The sequence below is a fragment of the Polypterus senegalus genome, chromosome 10 (genome assembly GCF_016835505.1).
Source record: "Polypterus senegalus isolate Bchr_013 chromosome 10, ASM1683550v1, whole genome shotgun sequence".
Taxonomy (NCBI): domain Eukaryota; kingdom Metazoa; phylum Chordata; class Cladistia; order Polypteriformes; family Polypteridae; genus Polypterus; species Polypterus senegalus.
This window is the reverse complement of record NC_053163.1, coordinates 151,068,138-151,088,951: the sequence shown is the minus strand read 5'-3', so window position 1 is coordinate 151,088,951 and position 20,814 is coordinate 151,068,138. Positions and strand designations below refer to the sequence as shown.

At 41.8% G+C, this 20,814-nt stretch overlaps 1 protein-coding gene across 2 annotated transcripts in view; it reads left to right on the top strand.

The window, feature by feature from the left end:
• The window catches only part of babam1 (BRISC and BRCA1 A complex member 1), a 30,073-nt gene extending 10,703 nt beyond the window's left edge, over positions 1-19,370 (top strand). For both annotated transcript variants that reach the window (XM_039767069.1, XM_039767068.1), the window contains exons 4-9: positions 1,112-1,232; positions 1,329-1,407; positions 5,111-5,135; positions 6,669-6,798; positions 14,792-14,878; positions 18,755-19,370. In XM_039767069.1, coding sequence (XP_039623003.1) covers positions 1,112-1,232; positions 1,329-1,407; positions 5,111-5,135; positions 6,669-6,798; positions 14,792-14,878; positions 18,755-18,955 — 643 coding nt within the window. In that variant the 3' untranslated portion in view covers positions 18,956-19,370. The remainder of the gene's footprint in view (positions 1-1,111; positions 1,233-1,328; positions 1,408-5,110; positions 5,136-6,668; positions 6,799-14,791; positions 14,879-18,754) is intronic.
• Positions 19,371-20,814: the final 1,444 nt, after the last annotated feature.

Below are 20,814 nucleotides of genomic sequence, written 5' to 3'. Positions count from 1 at the left end.
CCCGTTGAGGCATGGACTCCACAAGACCTCTGAAGGCCTTAGCTGCAGATCCTTTAAGTCCTGTGAGTTGTGTGGTGGGGCCTCCATGGTTTGGACGTGTTTTTCTCTCACATCTCACAAGTGCTCGATCGGATTGAGATCTGGGAAATTTGGAGGCCAAGTCAACATCCCAGACTCTTTGTCACATTCCTCAAACCATTCCTAAACAGTTTTATCAGTGTGGCAGGGAGCATTATCGTGCTGAACGAGGCCACTGCCATCAGGGAATGTCATTGCCATGAATGGGTGCACATGGTCTGCCACAATATTTAGTTAGGAAGTTCATGTTAAAGTAACAGCCTTATGCATGCCAGGACCCAAGATTTCACAGCAGGGCATTGCCCAGATCACACTGCCACCCACTGGCTTGCTCTTTTTCCCAGAGTGCATCCTGCTGTCATCTTTTCCCCAGGTAAATGATGCATGCACACACCCGCCCATCCACATGATCTAAAAGAAAACGTGACTCATCAAACCAGGCCAACTCCTTGCACTGCTCCATGGTCCAGTTCTGACACTCATGTGCCCATTGTAGGGCGCTTTGTGGCAGTGGACAGGGGTCAGCATTGGCACTCTGACCAGACATAGACGTAGCAAGCTGTGATGCACTGTGTGTTTTGATACCTTTTTGTCATGGCCAGCATTTATGTTTTTCAGGAGTTTGTACTACAGCAGATCTTCTGTAGGAAAGGAACAGACAGGTTAGCCTTCGCTCTCCATGTGCATCATTTAACACTGGGTGCCCATGACCCTGTTACTGGTTCACTGGTTGGCCTTTCTTGGACCACTTTTGGTAGTTACTAAGTACTGCATGCTGGGAACACCGCATAAGACTTGTTGTTTTGGAGATGCTCTGACCCATTTGTCTAGCCATCACAATTTGGTCTTTGTCAAAGTCTCTGTGATCCTTAACGCTTGCTCATTTTTCTTAAAGTTTTAAAATTGTGTTGTTTAAATAAAATATATTAAATATGAAGAATAAACACACTTTTTTTTCTAATTTGATACTTAAGATTAGCTGCATCCTACATCTTTATATGTTTCTAGCATTGTTCTGTTTTTTCATTTTCAGGTCAAAAACAAATGCATTGAATATCTCTCAAAAGATGATTGAGATGTTTGTGAGGACAAAACACAAAATTGACAAACGTCATGAGTTTGCTTTGGTGGTGGTTAATGATGATGCACTCTGGGTAAAGACAATCTTTTTCACCCTTTTAAGTCTACGATGTATTTTTCATTTTATCACAGGTTACATATTTAATGTTGTTGTTTTGTTTCTATTGCAGCTCTCTGGTTTCACTTCTGACCCACGGGAGCTCTGCAGTTGCTTATACGACTTGGAAACGAATATCTGTGAATCTTTCAGTATCCTTTCAAATACAGAGAATGGTATTTAGCAGTCAGTATACTTAAAGTTCAGGCATCATATTGAGTCTATAATGGCCTTAACACTAGAATCCCTTAAGCCTATGAAAAAAGTTGCAATCTCAGGCCACCTTAAATTCCTTTGCACCTCTCCATTAGTGTCTTTTGTTTTGCAAATATGCCGTTAATGGAGGGGTACTAAGGAATTTAAGGTAACCTGATCTGACTTTTGTAAACTTCAGGATTCTAGTGTTAATAAATTTTATTTTCTGTCATTTTTAAATGGTGGTTGAATTTATTGCTTTTGGAAATCGTCATTTAGTTATTAGTAGACTTTTAAAGCAATTTTTAATGCAGATAATGACATCCTTTACGTGTTCTACAACTCTGTGATACTGGGGCAGTAATGTCACATGAAGGCTGGGTTTATACTTAATGTGACGCGACGCATGCTCCAGTGGACGCTACTGCTATGCAAGCGGTGTACTGTTTAAACTCGCATGCGTACTTTATGTAAATCTGGATTATTCCACCAGGTGGCAGTGTGAGATATCATCACGGTGAGCAAACAACGCTCGGCTTCACTGTGTTGTGAATTGCCTGAAACATCCATTAAATTCCCAGGACACCTTGCCACAATATCTCTGAAAAGGATGGCTGTTTAATGGTTACATCCATCAATCCAGGAACGCACCCATTCCAGCAAGCATCGGGTGTGAGGCAGAAACAATCCCTGGACGGGGCATCAGCTCATTGCAAGGCGAACACAAGCACACGCACACACACTGGCGTCATTTTAGCGTCACCAAAACCCCAAACCTGCATGTCCTTGGAAGGAAACCGGAGCACATTGTGGAAACCCACCATACAAACTCCAGGTGGGGAACACCGGGGACATTGACTCCCTGTGAGGCAGCAGCACTACTGTTCCACCACCCCACATGTGTAATTATTAACAGTATTCATTATTTAAATGAAGTTAACGGTTTATCTGTAAAATGTAATATACATACTTTAATGCATTTCATCAGGAAAGTGATATGAAGTATAAATCTAAGAATTATAAATGTGCAGAGAGCTGGAATATCATAAATGTAATGTGTTTTGTGTGGTAATTGCTGCCTGCCACTGCTGTCAGTTCAGGAGGAAGCCCCAGAAGCACGTAGCGATTAACAACTGGGTTGGTTTTAAGATGACATTTATGACGGTCTGCTTTAATGACACATTAAACTACAGGATTAAAGTGTAAATTTCGAGATTTAAGCCGAAATTTCCACTTTAATCACAAAGTAGACCTTTTCACTGTATCCCAATTTTTTTTCTCTCTGTGGCTCAAATACGCTTCTGTACATTCTAATGCTGTTGTGAAGGTGCAAAAAAATAATAGCACAGAAAGTGGTATGAGAAATGTATCGCGTCATTACGATGAGGGATGTGTGACACTTGAAAAGAAAAACACCACAAATGCATTTGTATGTCAGCGTTTTGCTTCACCACATCGAACCATTCATGAAACATCGAAGCAAACACATTGATCCTGCAAAGCGTCTTTCTGTCACATGTTGATAGTATACGGAGACTCTGACGTCACCTTCCAACTTGAACACACTGCACAACCCCAAATTATTATTATTTTTTTTTAATGGTACTGCAACTCCGCGCACACGTCGCGTTAATTTCTAAGGACGCGTCAAATGAATGCTGGGAACTCGTGGCAGCCATGATGCGTGCACGTTCATATTCTGAACGTGAAGTATAAACCGGCCCTAAGAAAGGATCATTTATGGGGAAACCCTCTGAACCAGCTGGAGGTCTTAGCAAAGGAGAGAATGAAAATACTGAGTGCCGTTATGAGCAATGCTGCACATCATCTCTGTGACACACCAACAATTGAGGACTTTCCGCCATTGAAGTGTTCAGCAGACATGTGTCAAGAAACATGATGGGGGCTATTTAATACTTGTGGTAATATGCCTGCATTATGTCTTCCTTTGACTGTGATTGCTCTTTCTGTCTTTAGCCAAGTAAAGTTTTTCTTTTTTTTAATTTCCTTTTCATGATAATTCTTTACATTTAGATTGTGCTTCCCTCGTTACTGAAAGCACTTTAGTGAGCGGGGAACCACTTCAGCCACCACCAGTGTGTGGCATCCACCTGGATGATGCAGCGGCAGCCATTTTTGTGCCAAGTACACACCCCCCACATGAGCTATTACAGTAGGTGGTGATTTGGTGAGAGAGAGACAGTTAGAGTCAGGGGATGATTAAGGGGGCCAGATTGACTAAACCCTGCTCTTTTCGAAAAGATGCCCAGGGATCTTTGAGCCGGGACCTCAGTTTTATGTCTTCTCTGAAGGGCAGCACCATTTTTACAGCATGGTGTCCCCATCAGTGCACTGGGGCCTAGGGATCCACATTCAGACCACATGGTAAGCGCACCCTGCTGGCCTCACCAACACGTCTTATAGCAGCAACCCAAGCTTTTCTTAGGTGGTCTCCCATCCAAGTCCTGGCCGGTCCCCAACATGCTTAGCTTCAGGTAGATGACTTGTTCTGAAGTGCATGTGGTATGGCTGCTGTTTTACGCATTCTGCTGTGTTGTTTTTTTTTGTGTTAAAATAACATTTATTTATTTATTTTTGGAGATTCTATAAAGGACACGTTTCCCTCTTGATCAATAATTTCTTTCTTTTTTTTTCTTAAACTACCCTTTGTTCAATTTGAACCGTACTTTTTTCCATCCGAATCTCTCTATTATAAAAAAAAAAAAAATCCTGTGGAATGAATGACTAGGAGACGATATGTGATCTTCACATTAAGATCACGAAAGACAAATAACCGCGAAATGAATGAGAATGGGCAAAAAAAAATATCAGTAGTTGAAAGGAAAGCAGCACACACAGATACAGGTGTCTCAGTGCATATAAAGCGTGTAAAGGACAATACGTTATAAATGAAACGTCGCAACAGTTAAAGCAACGACAAGTTTAATTTCAGAGAAAACACAATTCGGTCAGGTGTATATTTATGATCACGGAGAAGCGATCACAACGTGAGCAGCAGAGAGACAAAGTAGCAAAAAGGACAAAAAAGATCGAAGGGCAGCGCGACAGCAGCGGTCGCCACCCCACACCCCCGTCCGAGAACGCGAGCAGCGTTATACGTCCTGCAAGAAAGAATTTAACCACGCCCGGAGCTGAAATCAAAGGCAAATATTATTTTTACAATGTCATGCGAGACCGGGCAGTGAGCCATCATTTAAAAAAAGTCCACAGACATTTAACCTAGCAGTAGTTAGATTGCATTTGGCAGTATTGTATTGACCCCCTTCTTTGTGACATCCACTGCACACCCAACCTACCTGGAAAGGGGTCTCTCTCCAAGGATTTTTTTTTGGGAGTTTTTTCTGGTCTTCTTAGAGTGTCAAGGCTAGGGGGCTGTCAAGAGGCAGGACATGTTAAAGCCCATTGCAGCACTTCATGTGTGATTTTGGGCTATACAAAAAATAAATTATATTGTATTGTATGTCCGGTAAACCAAACACGGGGGTGGGTGAGCGAAGCGAGCAGGGGGCGGAGCCCCCTAGTATATCAACATAAAGATCTGCGTGAAACCCATACTTAAAAATCACGTTGATTCATTGCACCAACGGGAAGTGTATTAATATAATGGCTATTTATTTTTCCTTGATTTCCTGCCATTAGATTTTGAAGACCTTTTAAATCTAATGTAAGTTTTTACAAAGCCTGCGATTGAATTGAAATGTGTACTTTGGAAACCATAACTTTTGTTTGCAGGACTTTACACATGGTTCTTGTGTTTTGGATATCATCTATTACCCTTGTGCTCGAATATTGTTCTTTATACATTACATTATAACAGATTTAATATTTTTTCCTATTTTTTGTGTTCAGAATTGTCTGCCTAAGGCCTTCGTCACCAAGCACTGTAGTTATAATTTTAATATGGGGAAAAATACACATAGTATGCAGTAAATACACACACACAAATAAGGTTTATGATGTAAAAGTGAGTTTATTTTCAACACTACAAGACAGAACATATAACAACAGGAACAACCCACGGATGATACAATGCCTGGTTTAGTGGGCATATTTCAAGTTTAAATGCGAAAGCTAAATATCATCAAAGGTGAACCAGAATTCATTCTGTTTTGGTAATTGTGTGTTACACAGAACACATAAAGTGTCTGGCATTACAGAACCAGTTTATCTTGTCTGTCATACAGAGGAGGCACAATATCATTTTCTGAAAATTGTCGGGATGTTCTGGCAGCTTTCAGAGCTGTGCAGTACAACTATGCCCTTGAGGAAAATGCTCTGTTTAACATTATGGATCCTGAGCATGGTTCAAGTAGCAACTGGTAATGAAGGCATTTTGTGCAGACAAGTACAGGGTGATTAAAAAAGATTCATCCGCTTTCAAAATTATTTATTTCACTTGTAAATCATTACAGAACAATACAGTAAATTGTAAATGGTTTAGGTGAGCAAGCAGAGTGGTGGCTCTGAGGTAGGGATCTGCACTGGTAATCTGAAGGTTGCCACTTCAAATTCCGCAAACGCCAGAAGTGACTCTACTCTGTTGGGCCCTTGAGCAAGGCCCTTAACCTGCAGTTGCTCTGTGATGTTAATCTGCATCCCTCCAACCTACAGGGAAAAACTTGGGGGTTGGTGGCAGAATTGGCACTCCAGCCACCATAAAAAACCTCACATTGTTTCACTCCATCTGAACTGGTGTGGTGCTGAGGTGTCGCCCGTTGCATGGCTGCACTCGGGTCCTAATCTAGGATCCTGAGTTGGTTTGTCATGTTGTGGGTTTGGCAATGAGCTGTATCAGCATGTGCTTCTAACCTCTAGGTGAACATAAAGTTGATTATGTAATTTTACAAGGGCTCAATATGACCTCCTCCAGCTATACGGACAACATCAACACGATGGAATTTTCGGAGGATTCCAAAACTTTCCCTATACTATATATACGAGAAAATCAGGGAGGTCTAAAACGTATCAAAATCTCGATGTCAAATCTTTGAATGATTAGAGTATTTTCCCTATACTTTGTATACAAGAAAGTAAAAAAGGAGGAAAACTGATTTGGGAAAGATTTGGTATTAAGTTTTTATCTCTTTGTAACAGTGTTGGTGCATAAAACTAAAAGTACTATATATTAACTTTGTGCAATGCTCATTTTTTAATTTCATTTTAATAATTATGTTTTTTTTCTATAATTTGTACTTAGTCTCCAGAAGATTGAGCTGCCACAGATGGACAATGTGCAGACGATTCCTCCACCTTATGTGATTCGGACGCTGCTTATCTACAGCCGACACACCGGCCAGCCCCAGTTTAGCCTCTCTGAAGGAGTCAGTGTAAGAGTTTGTGCATCTCCTAGATCTAAAATTCTGGTTTCCAGGAATTCAGCAAGCAATGTTCCTAAAAATGAAGTCCAATGCTTTAAGCAATTTTCTTCTCAACTTGGCTTCTGTTGTGTCCAGTTTCCAATGTAGGTCAAGTAAGTGAGTAGTTCCTATTTGTAGTTCAGATTGCTTTTGGAGCAACTGTGTCTCTGTCTAGAAATCAGGAGCGTCCTCCCTTCGACTTTCTCATATATTCAGATATGGGGCTGGATATTTGCAGAGTAAACCGCAAGACAATGATTATATTTTTATATTATGTACATTAAAGAACCATCAACAACAAATCAAATCAATAATATATTGAACAACTATTATAAAAGTAAAGTTGAATAAACCAGACTCTGCAGCTGCATGAATAAAAGGTAAAGTACCATTTAGCAGAAATAGCCCAAAAGTTAATAGAAATCAACGTTTTGTACCTAATACTTGTATGCATAATTTGGTTGACCTAAGTGAAAGCGTACTTAAGTTATTGTGTTTACATACAACCGCACACACAGAGACAGACACACAGACATAATTCCAAAAATGATATTTTTGGACTTGGGGAAGTCTAAAACATCGAGATTCATCAAAATCTCAAAATGGAATTTTTGGAGGATTCCAATACTTTCCTTACACTTTTTATACAAGAAAATCAGGGAGGTCTAAAATGTTGAGATTCATCTAAACCTCGACATTGAATATTTGAATGATCATAATACTTTCCTTATACTTTGTATACGAGAAAGTAAAAAAAGATATTTAACGTATAGTATGAATATAGGTATGGTAGTGTAGGTCCCAAGTACCAACTGTGGGGAGACTACTTAGTCTCCTTGTATTTGTTGAGATCTTCTGTGGATAGTTAGGCTTCCTCTTTCATCAAAGAGATGTCCAAGTTATGGTAATGTGTGAATCGAAATTGTAGTTTAAGTACGTGTGTGCAAGATTGCACCCTATGATGGTCTGGTACCCCGATCCAGGGCTGGATCTTACCCCACACTTAGTTCTTTTGGGATAGGTTCTTGAAGTCCATATACCCATACAAGGTTCAACAATGGTGGATGGACAGACAGAAAGACGCAATTGTTTTTGAACAGGGGAGGGGTAAATTAGGACAGTTATTTTCCAGGCAGTAACAGCAACATTTATATTTATATAGCACATATTCATACAAACAGTGTAGCTCAAAAGTGTTTTATAATATTAAAGTTACAAGAAAAGAAAAAAATATAAATTTAGGCAATTATAATAAAGAATAAGTAACAAAGAAAAAAATCATTCCGAACAAACAAACAAAAAAGCTGGAGGAAAAAAAAAAAAAAAAAAATCTGCAGGGGTTCCAAGGCCAAAACACTGTAAACTGACATGTAAACTGATGAAGTCCTCATTATTTGGCTACAGAACATACAAGTTATTAAAGAGTTTTAAGGAGTTGACTCTTCCAAGTTTAAGCAAACGGAAATTAAGTGATAACGTGATAGAAGTGCTTAAACATTATGAACTGAATTAGTAGAGTGGATGACTCCTCCTGTTACAGTAAACACAGTGCTATAACAACAACACACAAACGCAAAGGAAGCCAGTGAACTGTAAATTTCACACCAATGTTAAAAGCGTGAAATAACGTGAGCTGCGGAGGCAGCTGCTGACATTCAGAGCCACAGTGACAGATTAAAACTTTCTTCTTTGCAGTGGTGATGGACAGGTTGACAGACAGGAGTCCCAATGGACTATGATGTTTGCTGATGACATTGTGATCTGTAGCAATAGTAGGGAGCAGGTTGAGGAGACCCTAGAGAGGTGGAGATCTGCTCTAGAGAGGAGAGCAATGAAGGTCAGTAGGACCACCAAGACAGAATACATGTGTGTGAATGAAAGGGAGGTCAGTGGAATGGTGAGGATGAGGGAGTAGAGTTGGCGAAGGTGGATGAGTTTAAATACTTGGGATCAACAGTACAGAGTAATAGGGATTGTGGAAGAGACGTGAAAAAGAGAGTGCAGGCAGGGTGGAGAAGAGTGTCAGGAGTGATTTGTGATAGACGGGTATCAGCAAGAGTGAAAGGGAAGGTCTACAGGACGGTAGTGAGACTAGCTATGTTATATGGGCTGGAGATGGTGGCACTGACCAGAAAGCAGGAGACAGAGGTGGAGGTGGAAGAGTTAAAGATGCTAAGATTTGCATTGGCTGTGATGAGGATGGACAAGATTAGAAATTTGGACATCTGCAGAGGAGATATAATATATATATGGGTATATTGGGAAAAGGATGGTAAGGATAGAGCTGCTAGGGAAGAGGAAAAGAGGAAGGCCTAAGCGAAGGTTTATGGATGTGGTGAGAGAGGACATGCAGGTGATGGGTGTGACAGAGAAAAGATGGAGAGGACAGGAAGATATGGAAAAAGATGATCCACTAACGGGAGCAGCCGAAAGAAGAAGAAGAAGAAGTGACAAATTAAAACTAAGTGCCACAATGCTGCTTAGCTGCAACAGCAAACCACAAGCCGCATCCTCTGTCCTCTATGCTTTTGTCCTGTGAGATCTTTTTGCCACCTACCGACTTGATCTAACTGTCATAAGGTGAAAGTTTTCAAATGCGATGCTGGGGACCCACGGAGGTTGCAGGCTTTTGTTCCAACCAAATTGTTTTTTATTGGACTATTAGCCTAATTACGCAAGTCATTTCCCAGTTTTTGTGATTTGGGGTCAGTGTAGAAATTACAAGACTAAATTTGGTGAATTTTTATTGGTTATATGGGGATAATGTAGTTTTACTTTTTAATCATATGGTCATCCTGAGCTTCATTTTGGCTTTTCCAGGTGTTCTGGATATTTATGAATTAGTGGGTCTGACACTAAAGTAGTTGCAGGCTTTCGTCATTCAGTGTTGTTTGGCCAGATGGTTACTCTGCTTGTTGTTAATTGTCATTATTAGAATACACAGGATGGTAGTGAGACCAGCTTTGTTATATGGGTTGCAGATGGTGGCACTGACCAAAAAACAGAAGTCAGAACTGGAGGTGGCAGAGTTAAAGGCGTTCAGATTTGCATTGGGTGTGACAAGGATGGACAGGATTAGAAATGAGGACATTAGAGGGTCAGCTCAAGTTGGACGGTTGGGACAAAGTCAGAGAGGCGAGATTGCATTGGTTTGGACATGTGCAGAGGAGAGATGCTGGGTATATTGGGAGAAGGATGCTAAGGATAGAGCTGCCAGGGAAGAGGAGAAGAGGAAGGCCTAAGAGAAGGTTTATGGATGTGCTGAGAGAGGACATGCAGGTGATGGGTGTGACAGAGAAAGATGATGAGGACAGGAAGAGATGGAAGAAGATGATCCGCTGTGGCAACTCCAAACAGAAGCAGCAGCAGAAGAAGAAGTTGTTGTCGGTATTCTCTCCTGTTCATACATCTTCTGTAACAAGGTGATCTGCTGTGGCGACCCCTAATGGGAGCAGCCAAAAGAAGAAGAAGTATACAATGAAAGGAGTAATAGAAAAACAACAAAAGAGAGCTAAGCATTTTAACATGTACCAAAAATGGAAATATTTCTAAATGACTTATAAATGCATAAATCATACTGCTGTGTTTTTCTGAATGCAGAATAAGAGAAGAGAAAAAAATGGACCAGCTAATTCAATGAGTTATTTTCAGTGGTTATGAATGTGGTTGGAGCAAAAACTTGCAGCCAAAATGGGACCCCAGGACCAAGTTTGGGATCCGCTGCTCTACGGGGTTACATCCATAAGGTCTTACAGGGCCTTTAATAATAACTAGCCAACCCGCGGCAATCAGGCCGCTTTTTAAATGATTTTTAAGCACAGAGGAAAAAATAAACATTTGAAAAATTCGTAATTTAATAAACCACCAAGAAAAGTAACATTGCAACAGTGTATGCTACGAACCAACATACAATTGTCCGTGACTGAAAACCGGAGGAGCGCCGTCGCACTTTCTCCATCCAAAGCGAAGGACGGGGTTGAGCGGCTCGTTCAGTACGCACTGCCCACTTATGTGCCCGCCCCCAACTCCCTACCTGAGTCGCTTTCGTCTGTCCACACACACCTGTGAGTCACGTTGACTGTTAATTTTCCAAACACCGCCTCAGTCGGTTTCCACGTTGATTTTTCATTGTTCTTTGCGGTTCCGGCTGCTTTTTTTTTATATATAATCGACCATGGGGGGCTTTACAAAGGGCAGGGACGTAATCAGTGCGAGCGTATGACCCGCACGTACTGGGAATTTCTCGTTCGTGGGGAACAATTGGAAGCCACAGTCTCCATCACGAATGGGGTTCAACGGCTTACCCACGCCGGGTAGACACACGTTGATCCATTCAGTGTAGCACGCGTGCAGTACCGGACATACAAGTGCATCACAGACCTGTTAATGCTCAATCTCACGTGGCTGAAAGCCACTTGTCTCTCTAAGAATTTGGACGCCGACCGCTGTTGGGTCGTGTAACTATTTAGCAGGTGGGAGTCTCGTTCGTTTTGGAAATAACCAGCCAAATCGCTCCACCAACTAAGAACTGCCATGCACCACCACCCACAGAATCGAGAAAGAGCTATCAATCTGTCAATCCTGTCTGTGTCGGGCGGGTGAGGTTTCCTGTGTTGAGTCAAATGAAGCGAAAGGCTCCACACCTGGTGGTGCCCTTCTGTCAATTCCTTTAAGTTTCAGCTTTGTTAACCATATTCCTCCCCTGAACCCAAAGACTTTGGTTACCCGGTTGGCTGCCCTGGATCGCCTGTTGCGGGGCCTGCATTGGTGAAGCAGGTGAGACGGTAATGAAACAGAGGCACAGGGATTATTGGTTTTTAAAGACTGCTTCCTTCATTGGGTTTTAACCAATGCACGGAACGAACCAACACACAATCGTCCGTGCGGCTCAGAGTGGAACGGGAGGAGAAGAGAAGGACATCCACTCCGCTCCCTCCGTCATGCTAGTCTGCTGATTTCTCGTTCAGTATACACTGCCTGCTCATGTGCCCACCTCCAACTTGTCACTCGAGTCGTTGTCGTCTTTGTACAGTCCAGATGCACCTGTGACTCACGTAGACTTTTCATTGCTCTGTGCGGTTTTGGCTGCCTTTCTATATATAATCCACCAAGACACCCGACCACGGTGGGAGGGGGGGTGTGTACAAAGTGCAGGAGTATCTAAGAAGATGCATGTTTGTCGCGGATGCGAATTGCTGTATGTAGCGTGTAAAACAGTTTGCTATGGTGCACGCGGTCGTACGTCGTAACCGAAAACTCGTTTTTTAAAGACTGCTCACTTCATTGTGTTTTAACCTCAGTTGTAAAGGAACGTTTTAAGGATCCCATGGCATACCCTCGCAAACAGTTTTACACGCCGCATGGCGATTCACCTCCAAGAAACATGCCTCTATTAACAGTCAGCGTGGGTGGAGCTGCATGTGACCTTCGACAGACGAATATAAATGACGCCGGTTTTTCTGTGTCGTCACGTCCGAGTTGGTGGGCGTGGCTCTGTGAGTTGTCGTCGTATCCAATGGTCTTGGAGTTGGTGGGCGTGGCTCCTTCCTGCGTGCGCCATAGGTGTCTCACTTGTCGGCGGCTTAGTGAATCCACGCCCCTTCCGGCGTGCTTTCCATGGTTGTCTTGCCTTAGTGAATTATATATATAGATACTGCAAAAATGTTCTAATAAACTTAAAATAGACCAATTAATATTGTCAAAGTTACAGGTCCAACAGGAAACCTTGTAGCTTCGGACTAGTGGTCTCTCACCAGTTTCAAGCCCTGTTAAACTTTGTTCTTCACTATCATGATTAGCCTTTCAGCACACCTTACAGTGTTCTTTATTTATTTCTAATAATAATAATACATTTTATTTATGTATCACCTCTCCCATCCTCAAGGCGCTTATTCTGCTCAGCATCCACCAGTTCTTCATGCACCATAAACCAGGATAAGGAGGGAGGGAAAAAAATAATTTCACTGAACAAAGGATTTATCTTTTGCTTTTGAAGTCATTGTTGCCATGTTTTTTTTTAACATTGTCTGTTGCTCTTTGTATACTGTAGACCACATGTGTCGAACTCCAGGCCTGGTGGGCCACAGTGGCTGCAGGTTTTCATTCTAACCCTTTTCCTAATCAGTGACCAGTTTTTACTGCTAATTAACTTCTTTTCCTTTCATTTTAATAGCCCAGTTTTTAAGGATTCAGTCCTCTGAATTGAATCTTTTCATCATTAAATGGCAGCCAAACAGAAATGAGATGCGAAACAAACCAACAGTTGACCAGCTAATTTGGGGCTTCAAATGCCAACCAATTTCACTCCAACCAGTTTCTTAAAGAGAAGCCAGACCTTGCTGTTAATTAAACTCAATACTCCATGATTTGTTGCTGTTCTAATTCTGCCACAGTAGACATTGATTTTCTGTTTTTTTTTTTTTTTCTAAGACCTGAGAGATCAGTCTTATTGAGACCTTTCTTTATTTTCAGATATTGCATGACAGGCACAGATGAGCTGGTCATGTGGTGTGTTATTGTTTGGCTGCTAATTAAGGAAAAAGAAACAACTAAGGGGCCTGAGTCAAGTTAATTAACATAAAGGCAAAAGAAGTGAATTAGCAGCAAAAACAGGTCACTAATTAAGAAGATGGTTAGAATGAAAACCTGCAGCCACTGCGGCCCTCCAGAACCGGAGTTTGACACCCCTGCTGTGTTCTGTCGCTGCTGCTTTTATGTGCTATGAAAATTTTACACTTGTAATAATAATAATAATAATACATGTTGTTTATATAGTGCCTTTCCCATGCTCAAAGCTTGCGACATTTTACCTTCCATTTTGCTCGGTTCCTATTAATGCCTTATTGGCATTTTGGGAAAAAACATGGGATCATGGTAGATTTGCTTCTCAATCCACACTGGAAGCAATTATAGATAAGCTATACATTGTGAAATGGTAGGTAGCACTGTTGCCTCTTTATCCTCGTAGGTGGCGCAGTTTTAGTGCTGCTGCTTTGCAGTAAGGAGACTGTGGAAGATTGTGGGTTCGCTTCCCGGTTCCTCCCTGTGTGGATAGCACTTTGAGTACTGAGAAAAGCGCTATATAAATGTAATGAATTATTATTATTATTATTATTAAACCCAAAGGACAGACACTCGGGACACAGGTTGAAAGCACCAAGGAGATGTTTTAATATTTTCTTTTTTAAAATAGTACCATTAAGCACCACAGCCACCAATTAACAAACAAATACCAAGCACAATAATTTTAAATCTCTCCTCTACACCCTCCCAGCAAGCTTTGTCCACCTCCACCCAACTCTGGCTCGCTTGCTGAGTTTTCAGCAGTCCTTTATATATGTTCTGCTTCCATCCACGTGACTTGCCAGCACTTCCGGGTCAGATGGAGAACTTGAGTTTCTAGTTAGCCTGGAAGTACTTCTGGACTCCCGTCCTCATGACTTGACAGTACCTCCGGGCTATGTAGGAAATAAAGAGCCCCAAGGTCTTCTCACAGCGTCTCTTGGTGGCACCCACGGTACCCAGCAAGGCTGTGATGCCGAATTGCAAAATCCTTGATGCCCTGAGGGAATCTGGGGCACCGTTAAGCTGCCATCTAGTGCTTTGGGGGAGGCAGTATGCAAATGTAGCTTTCATTCTCAGGGCGTCCCTTATATCATTTATATGTGTGAATATAAAATGCAGACTAAACATATTAAGGCCGTGTTGCATCACTCCAAAGACAGTATGAACACGAACATAATAATTATAGGAGACCTGGTAAGTATTTTTTTGTAATAATGACATGAAATGTGAGGTCAGCAATACATCACAACTTGGCTAATGTGGGGAAAAAAGGTTCTCCTGGGAGCTACACGGGTATTGACCTGTCATTTCTCATTGGGAAGCTGCCCCATAATAATGAATACATTTTTGGTGTTATCTAATCACGGCGGCTTTTCCTCTGACTTTTTCTCATCCACAGAAAATGTTGCAGTCTCCGTACTTCTTTTTTGATATCATTTATCTGCACAATGGAGTTGACGAACAAGTTGACGAGAGCAGCTCAAAGGTGAGACCTGGTTGTGCAAGTGTTGCGTTTGTTTCTTAACAGAAGAATCACATCATGTGTTTAATTATAGTATTATTTGTGTGCCATTTGTCATTTCTTGCCGTGAAATGTAAAAACTGTAAAATCAGACCACACTAACATTTTGTATTGTTTTGCACTGAAGATGGTGTTGTTTGTCTACCATCTGAAATAAAACTACCGAGGCCTATAGTTGAAACAGAAGCCTTGACAAACCTTTCTGAAGTATCTGGATGAGATATCAGGGACAGCTTAGCAATTAGCTAAAGAAACAATCATGAAGGACTGAATTGTCTTCTCTCATTTGTCAAATTCCATATTTGTTGCCCCAGTGCTGCCAGGGTAGACTCAGGACCTGATTAGGGAATGTTACGTTAGGTTAATTATTTTTGATTTGATACACTATATTAGTCCCCGAGGGGAAATTGTCTTTTCACGTGACCTTTTGGGATGATTAATAAAACTCGCTTTACTCTCCGACTCCATGGCCTGCGCTACACGCCAGGCACTTGGCATCTCTGCCACTCGTGTTGTGAAGAGGGGGGCTGAACGCACCCCAAGGAAACGCGGTATCTCCTCCAAAACCCCCTCTTAAATGGCGATACGATGGGAAACAAAAACAGTTTTTTATTTTTATCTCCTCTTTGCTCGATCTGCTGCTGCTGCTGCTGCTGCCGTGCCACGTGATCTGCATTTCGCACAGTGCTTCAAATGTTTAAAAGCCAGTACAGCAGCTGTCCTACTCTTTATCTTTTATTTCCGGCCCCGGGCGTGGTTAAATCCCTTGGCACAAAGACTTATCTCACGGGACATGAGTTCTTGATATTTTTTAGTTTAGAATTTGAAAATGGAATAAGAATCTGAAAACCTAACAACAAAACATTAAAGTCTGATAAATTCTGAAAAGAATGATACATACATATACTGTATATGTAGGTTTTAAAATAAGCGTGACACAAAATCGTTGCACTTTAAGGCTTAGGATTTTATATATTCTATATAATAAAAGCCCAGCATCGTGTCCGTGACTGCGTTCCTTTTGGCTGTATAGCCGCCCCGTAGAAAAGCCCCAGTCCATCCCCTCTCAGAATTCCTGCTTACCCTCCTCCGTTCTTTCCCCTTTGCTTTTATTTTTCCTGTTCCCGAAAATCTTTTCACAACAAAAGTAAAGAAATAGACAGAGTTTCACATTAACGTCTTCTCCCCTCTGCCTATTAAATAATCAATAAAATGAAGTAAAAAAATCACGAAAGAAACAGAAACCACAACCTACCCTTACAGCGTGCACCGCGCTTCTGGCGTTACAGACAAACACGTAGTGTATGCAGGTTATGAGGTCTGACGCTAATTAACGGCCGTACTACAACAGATTATATTGTTCATATACTATTAACTATTTACAGGGATCAACTCTTTTGGGGAAGTTCATAACAAAAAAAAAAAATTCAATTATAAGTAAGTATTTCGAGCCCCGCGTCTGAGTCGGATGGTTCCCCTGGTCACCAATTCGTGTGTTTCACTATGCCCACTATGCCTTTCTGTCTTCAGCTACCCTTGTGCACTTGTGCGGAGGAGACCTTACGGAACAAAGCCGAAACGAAACGCAACTAAACCTGCTGCTGCGAGAGAGGACACATTACAGCGTGATCATGAAGTAAAGTAGCAAAGGCGTGACAGTTGCTCGCAAGAAACGGACACTCAGCATTCACACAGATTAGCTCAATGGCGCACCTCTGTCGCTGAACGAAAGGCAACTGAAACCCCTACAGAGAGAGAAGACAGATTACGCCGTGATCACGAAAGAAAGAGACAAAAGCGTGCCAATGAGACACCCGATGAGAGGTCCATGCAACCTTCACTGTGTTCATGCAACACGCAGCGTAGCGCGCGCCAAGTTGCTAGTATATATATAAATAACTATATACTGTATATATAGTAGATAATGACTTATAGGTATCATACAAGTTATTGTAGTGTCTCAGGTTATCTGCAACGTCTTAAAGGAGCCAATTAAACGGCTTACATGGTTTGTTTCAGTTCATTTACATATCAGTAACCTTATTAAATTAGTTTTGTAAATGTGTACGTTCCTTGGGTAGCAGTTTGGAACACACATTAGTGTTGGTAGCTTTTGGCTTCAGAGATATCTGAGTCTCTGCCTAGGGCTGGAATGTTCTCCCTGTGTCTCCATTATGCTTTTCCTCCCATCCTGAAGTTGTGCAGGTCAGCTTGCTTGACACACCATCCACAGCGGTTTCCTGTCCCGTGCCTTACTCTCCCTACAATAAAGTTAAGCTGTCTGTAGCCCTGTAATGGATAAAAGTGAAGGGCATCTCAGGTGATAACGTACTGTCGTGGCCAAATGTTTTGAGAATAACACAAGTACTGGTTTTCTGCTTCAATGTTTTTAGATCTTTTTGTCAGATGTTTCTATGGTATGTCGAAGTAGCATTTCATAAGTTTCAAAGGCTTTGATTGACAATTACATGAAGTTTATGTGCAGAGTCAATATTTGAAGTGTTGGCCCTTCTTTCTTTTTTAAGACCTCTGCAGTTCGCCCTGGCAGGCTGGCAATCAACCGCTGGGCCAAATCCTGACTGATGGCAGCCCATTCTTTTATAATCAATGCTTGGAGTTTATCAGAATTGGTGGATTTTTGTTTGTCCACCAGCTTCTTGAGGATTGACCACAAGTTCTCAACAGGATTAAGGTCTGGGGAGTTTCCTGGCCATGGACCCCAAATTTTGATGTTTTGTTCCCCAAGCCACTTAGATCTCACTTTTGCCTTATGGCCCGGTGCTCCATCATGCTGGATTGTTCATTGTGGGTCATCAAGACTGTTCTTGGATGGTTGGGAGAAGTTGCTCTTGGAGGATGTTTTGGTCCCATTCTTTATTCATGGCTATGGTCAGGCCAAATTGTTAGTGAGCCCACTGCCTTGGCTGAGAAGCAATCCCACCCATCAATGGTTTCAGGATGATTTACTGGTTTTATGACACAGGACAGATGGTAGCGCCGTTCACCTTTTCTTTTTTTCCGGATCAGAAAGGGGGATTACTCAGAGAAAATTACTTTCCCCCAGCAGTCCTCAGCAGTCCAATCCCAGAATCTAAGTCTGTCCCTGATGTTTTTCTTGGCTTCTTTGCTGTCCTTCTTGACACCCACCAGGCCATCCTCCACAAGTCTTCGCCTCACTCACACCTGGCTGTTGCCATTCCTGAGCAAACACTGCACTGGTGCTGCCTAAGAACACAGCCATGAATAAAGAATGGGACCAAAACTTCCTCTGAGTGCAACTTTTCCCAACCGTCCAAGAACAGTTTGGTGACCAACATGATGGAGCACCGGGCCATAAGGCCAAAGTGAGAACTAAGTGACTTGGGGAACAAAACAGAAAATTTGGGGTCCATGGCAAGGAAACTCCTGAATGAGAAGTTGTGGTCAATCCTCAAGAGGCTGGTGAACAAACAAAAACCCACCAACTCTGACAAACTCCAAGCATTGATTATGCAAGAATGGGCTGCCATCAGTCAGGATGTTGATTGACAGACAGCCTGCCAGGTCGAATTGCAGAGGTCTTGAAAAAGAAAGAAGGGCCAACACTGTAAATATGGACTCTGTGCCCAAACTTCATATCATTGTCAATAAAAGCCTTTGAAACTTCTGAAATGCTTGTAATTCTACAGTTCACCATAGAAACATCTGACAAAAAGATCTAAAAACCCCGAAGCAGCAAACTTTGTGAAAACCAACACTTGAGTCATTCTCAAAACTTTTGGCCCGGACTGTACAGCGTATTTTCACATTCGTGTTTCCTTACCAATTGAAGTTCTGATTATTTGCCTTTCATGTCTGCAGGATGTGTATACCGTTTTTTGTAACTTGGACTCCAAGGGGATGTGCTACAGGTTTGAAGTGTCACTGTGCGGACCAGCCATCGAATTGCACAACTGCATGGCCAAGCTTTTGTCTCACCCCTTACAGAGGCCCTTTCAGAGCCATGCTTCCTACAGTTTGTTAGAAGGAGAAGAGACTCAAGAGATTGAAGCCACCGTGTAAAAAAAGGAAAGAAAAGGAAAGGTGGCAGAAAGGAGAATTAACTTTGCAGCCACTTCTGAAGGGCACGGAAACAAAACGGAAAGGCAATGAGACTGGAAATGTCTGCGTCATGGTGGCTTGACGGTGGCGTCTGTTCTGCCAGCTGAGAATGGATTTGTTTCAGAGCAGCGGTGGTCTGTTGGTAACGGAGAGTAAGTAAGGTCAAAATCTAACTGGCCTTCTACATGTTATTAACAAAGTGAACATTTTGATCCCATTAAATTTTTTCCAAATGCCTCAAAAATGTCGCCCTTTAAGGAGAGTGACAAGCTAAATGTGTAAGATTTCCGTTTTCTTCTACGGGAGCCCACGTCTTTGATAACTTAGTCATTGCACTGACAGAATTAACAGATGTAAATAAATCTTGCTAAAATCATCAGCTTTTGTTTTTTCTACAGAGCAGTAACTTTACTGTAAATACACTGCTCAAAAAATGAAGGGAACACTTAGGCCGGGTTTGTACTTCACACGACATGACACGTTTAACGCAGGTACTTTACATAAATCTGGAGGATTCCACCAGGTGGCAGTGTGAGATAATCATCACTGTGAGAAAACAACTCTCGGCTTTGCTGTGTTGCAAATTGCCCAAAACATCCAATAAATTCCCAGGACACAATATCTCTGAAAAGGATGGATGGTTAATGATTACATCCATCGATCCAAGGATGCGCCCATTCCAGCAAGCATTGGGCGTGAGGCAGAAACAATCCCTGGACGGGGCATCAGCTCTTCGCAAGGTGAACACAAGCACACATATAGGGTGGTCCAGATCTAATTATGCAATTTTCATTACGCTGTAACATATTAAGTTTATTACATAGAAAATCACCCGAAAAATCCCGGACTGTCGAGAAGTGTGCGAACTGACGACATGAAGAATCGTCTTCATGCCAAACTGGAATCATCCCCGTATAAATCAAAGTCATCCAGATGATCTGGATCTGCATAATTAGATCTGGACTACCCTGTACAGCAAATCCCCAAACTTGCATGTCTTTGGATGGAAACCATAGTACACTGTGGAAACCCACCAGGAAAACGTGAAAACTCCAGGCAGGGAACACAAGCGACGTGACTCCCTACTGCGAGGCAGCAGCGCTACCACTCCGCCACCGTGTGTAATTATGAACAGTATTCGTTATTTAAATGAAATTAAAAATGTATCTGTAAAATGTAATATACATACTTTATCACATCTCATCATGAAAGTGATATGAACTATAAATCTAAGGATTCTAAAAGTGCAGAGAGCTGGAATATCAAACATTTAATGTGTTCTGTGTGGCAATCACTGCCTGCCGCTGCTGTCAGCACAGGAGGAGACCCCAGGAGTAGGTAGCAATTAACAAGTTGGGTTGGATTTAAGATAACTTTTACGACATTCTACTTTATGGACAAAATAAACGATGAGATTAAAGTTTTTAATCTCATAAATTTCCACTTTTATCATGAAACCAGTAACGACGTACTATACAGTTGACTTGAGCGTTCCTAGTTTTCCTCCTCTTTCTCTGTCTGTTTACCATTTGTTTGCTCAGAGGTTGATGCGCTTGCTGTTTCCTGAGCGTTAAAACTGATTAAGTTAGCTTTGTGTTGCAATTACTTAGTACGTTTTCTTTCATTTTTCACTTAAGTCTTCAATCTGCCTCAAGAATGATTAGCACTCTGTTGGGTAGGGAATGAGAACGGCGCCCAGACGCATGTGCCGCACGGCCGCTCTGCTGCGCGGTACCGAGAGTTGATTCTACAATAAAATAAAAATAAAAAGAGTAATAAAAATCATCACCCCAAAAGCGGATAGCAGATGTCACGTAGTA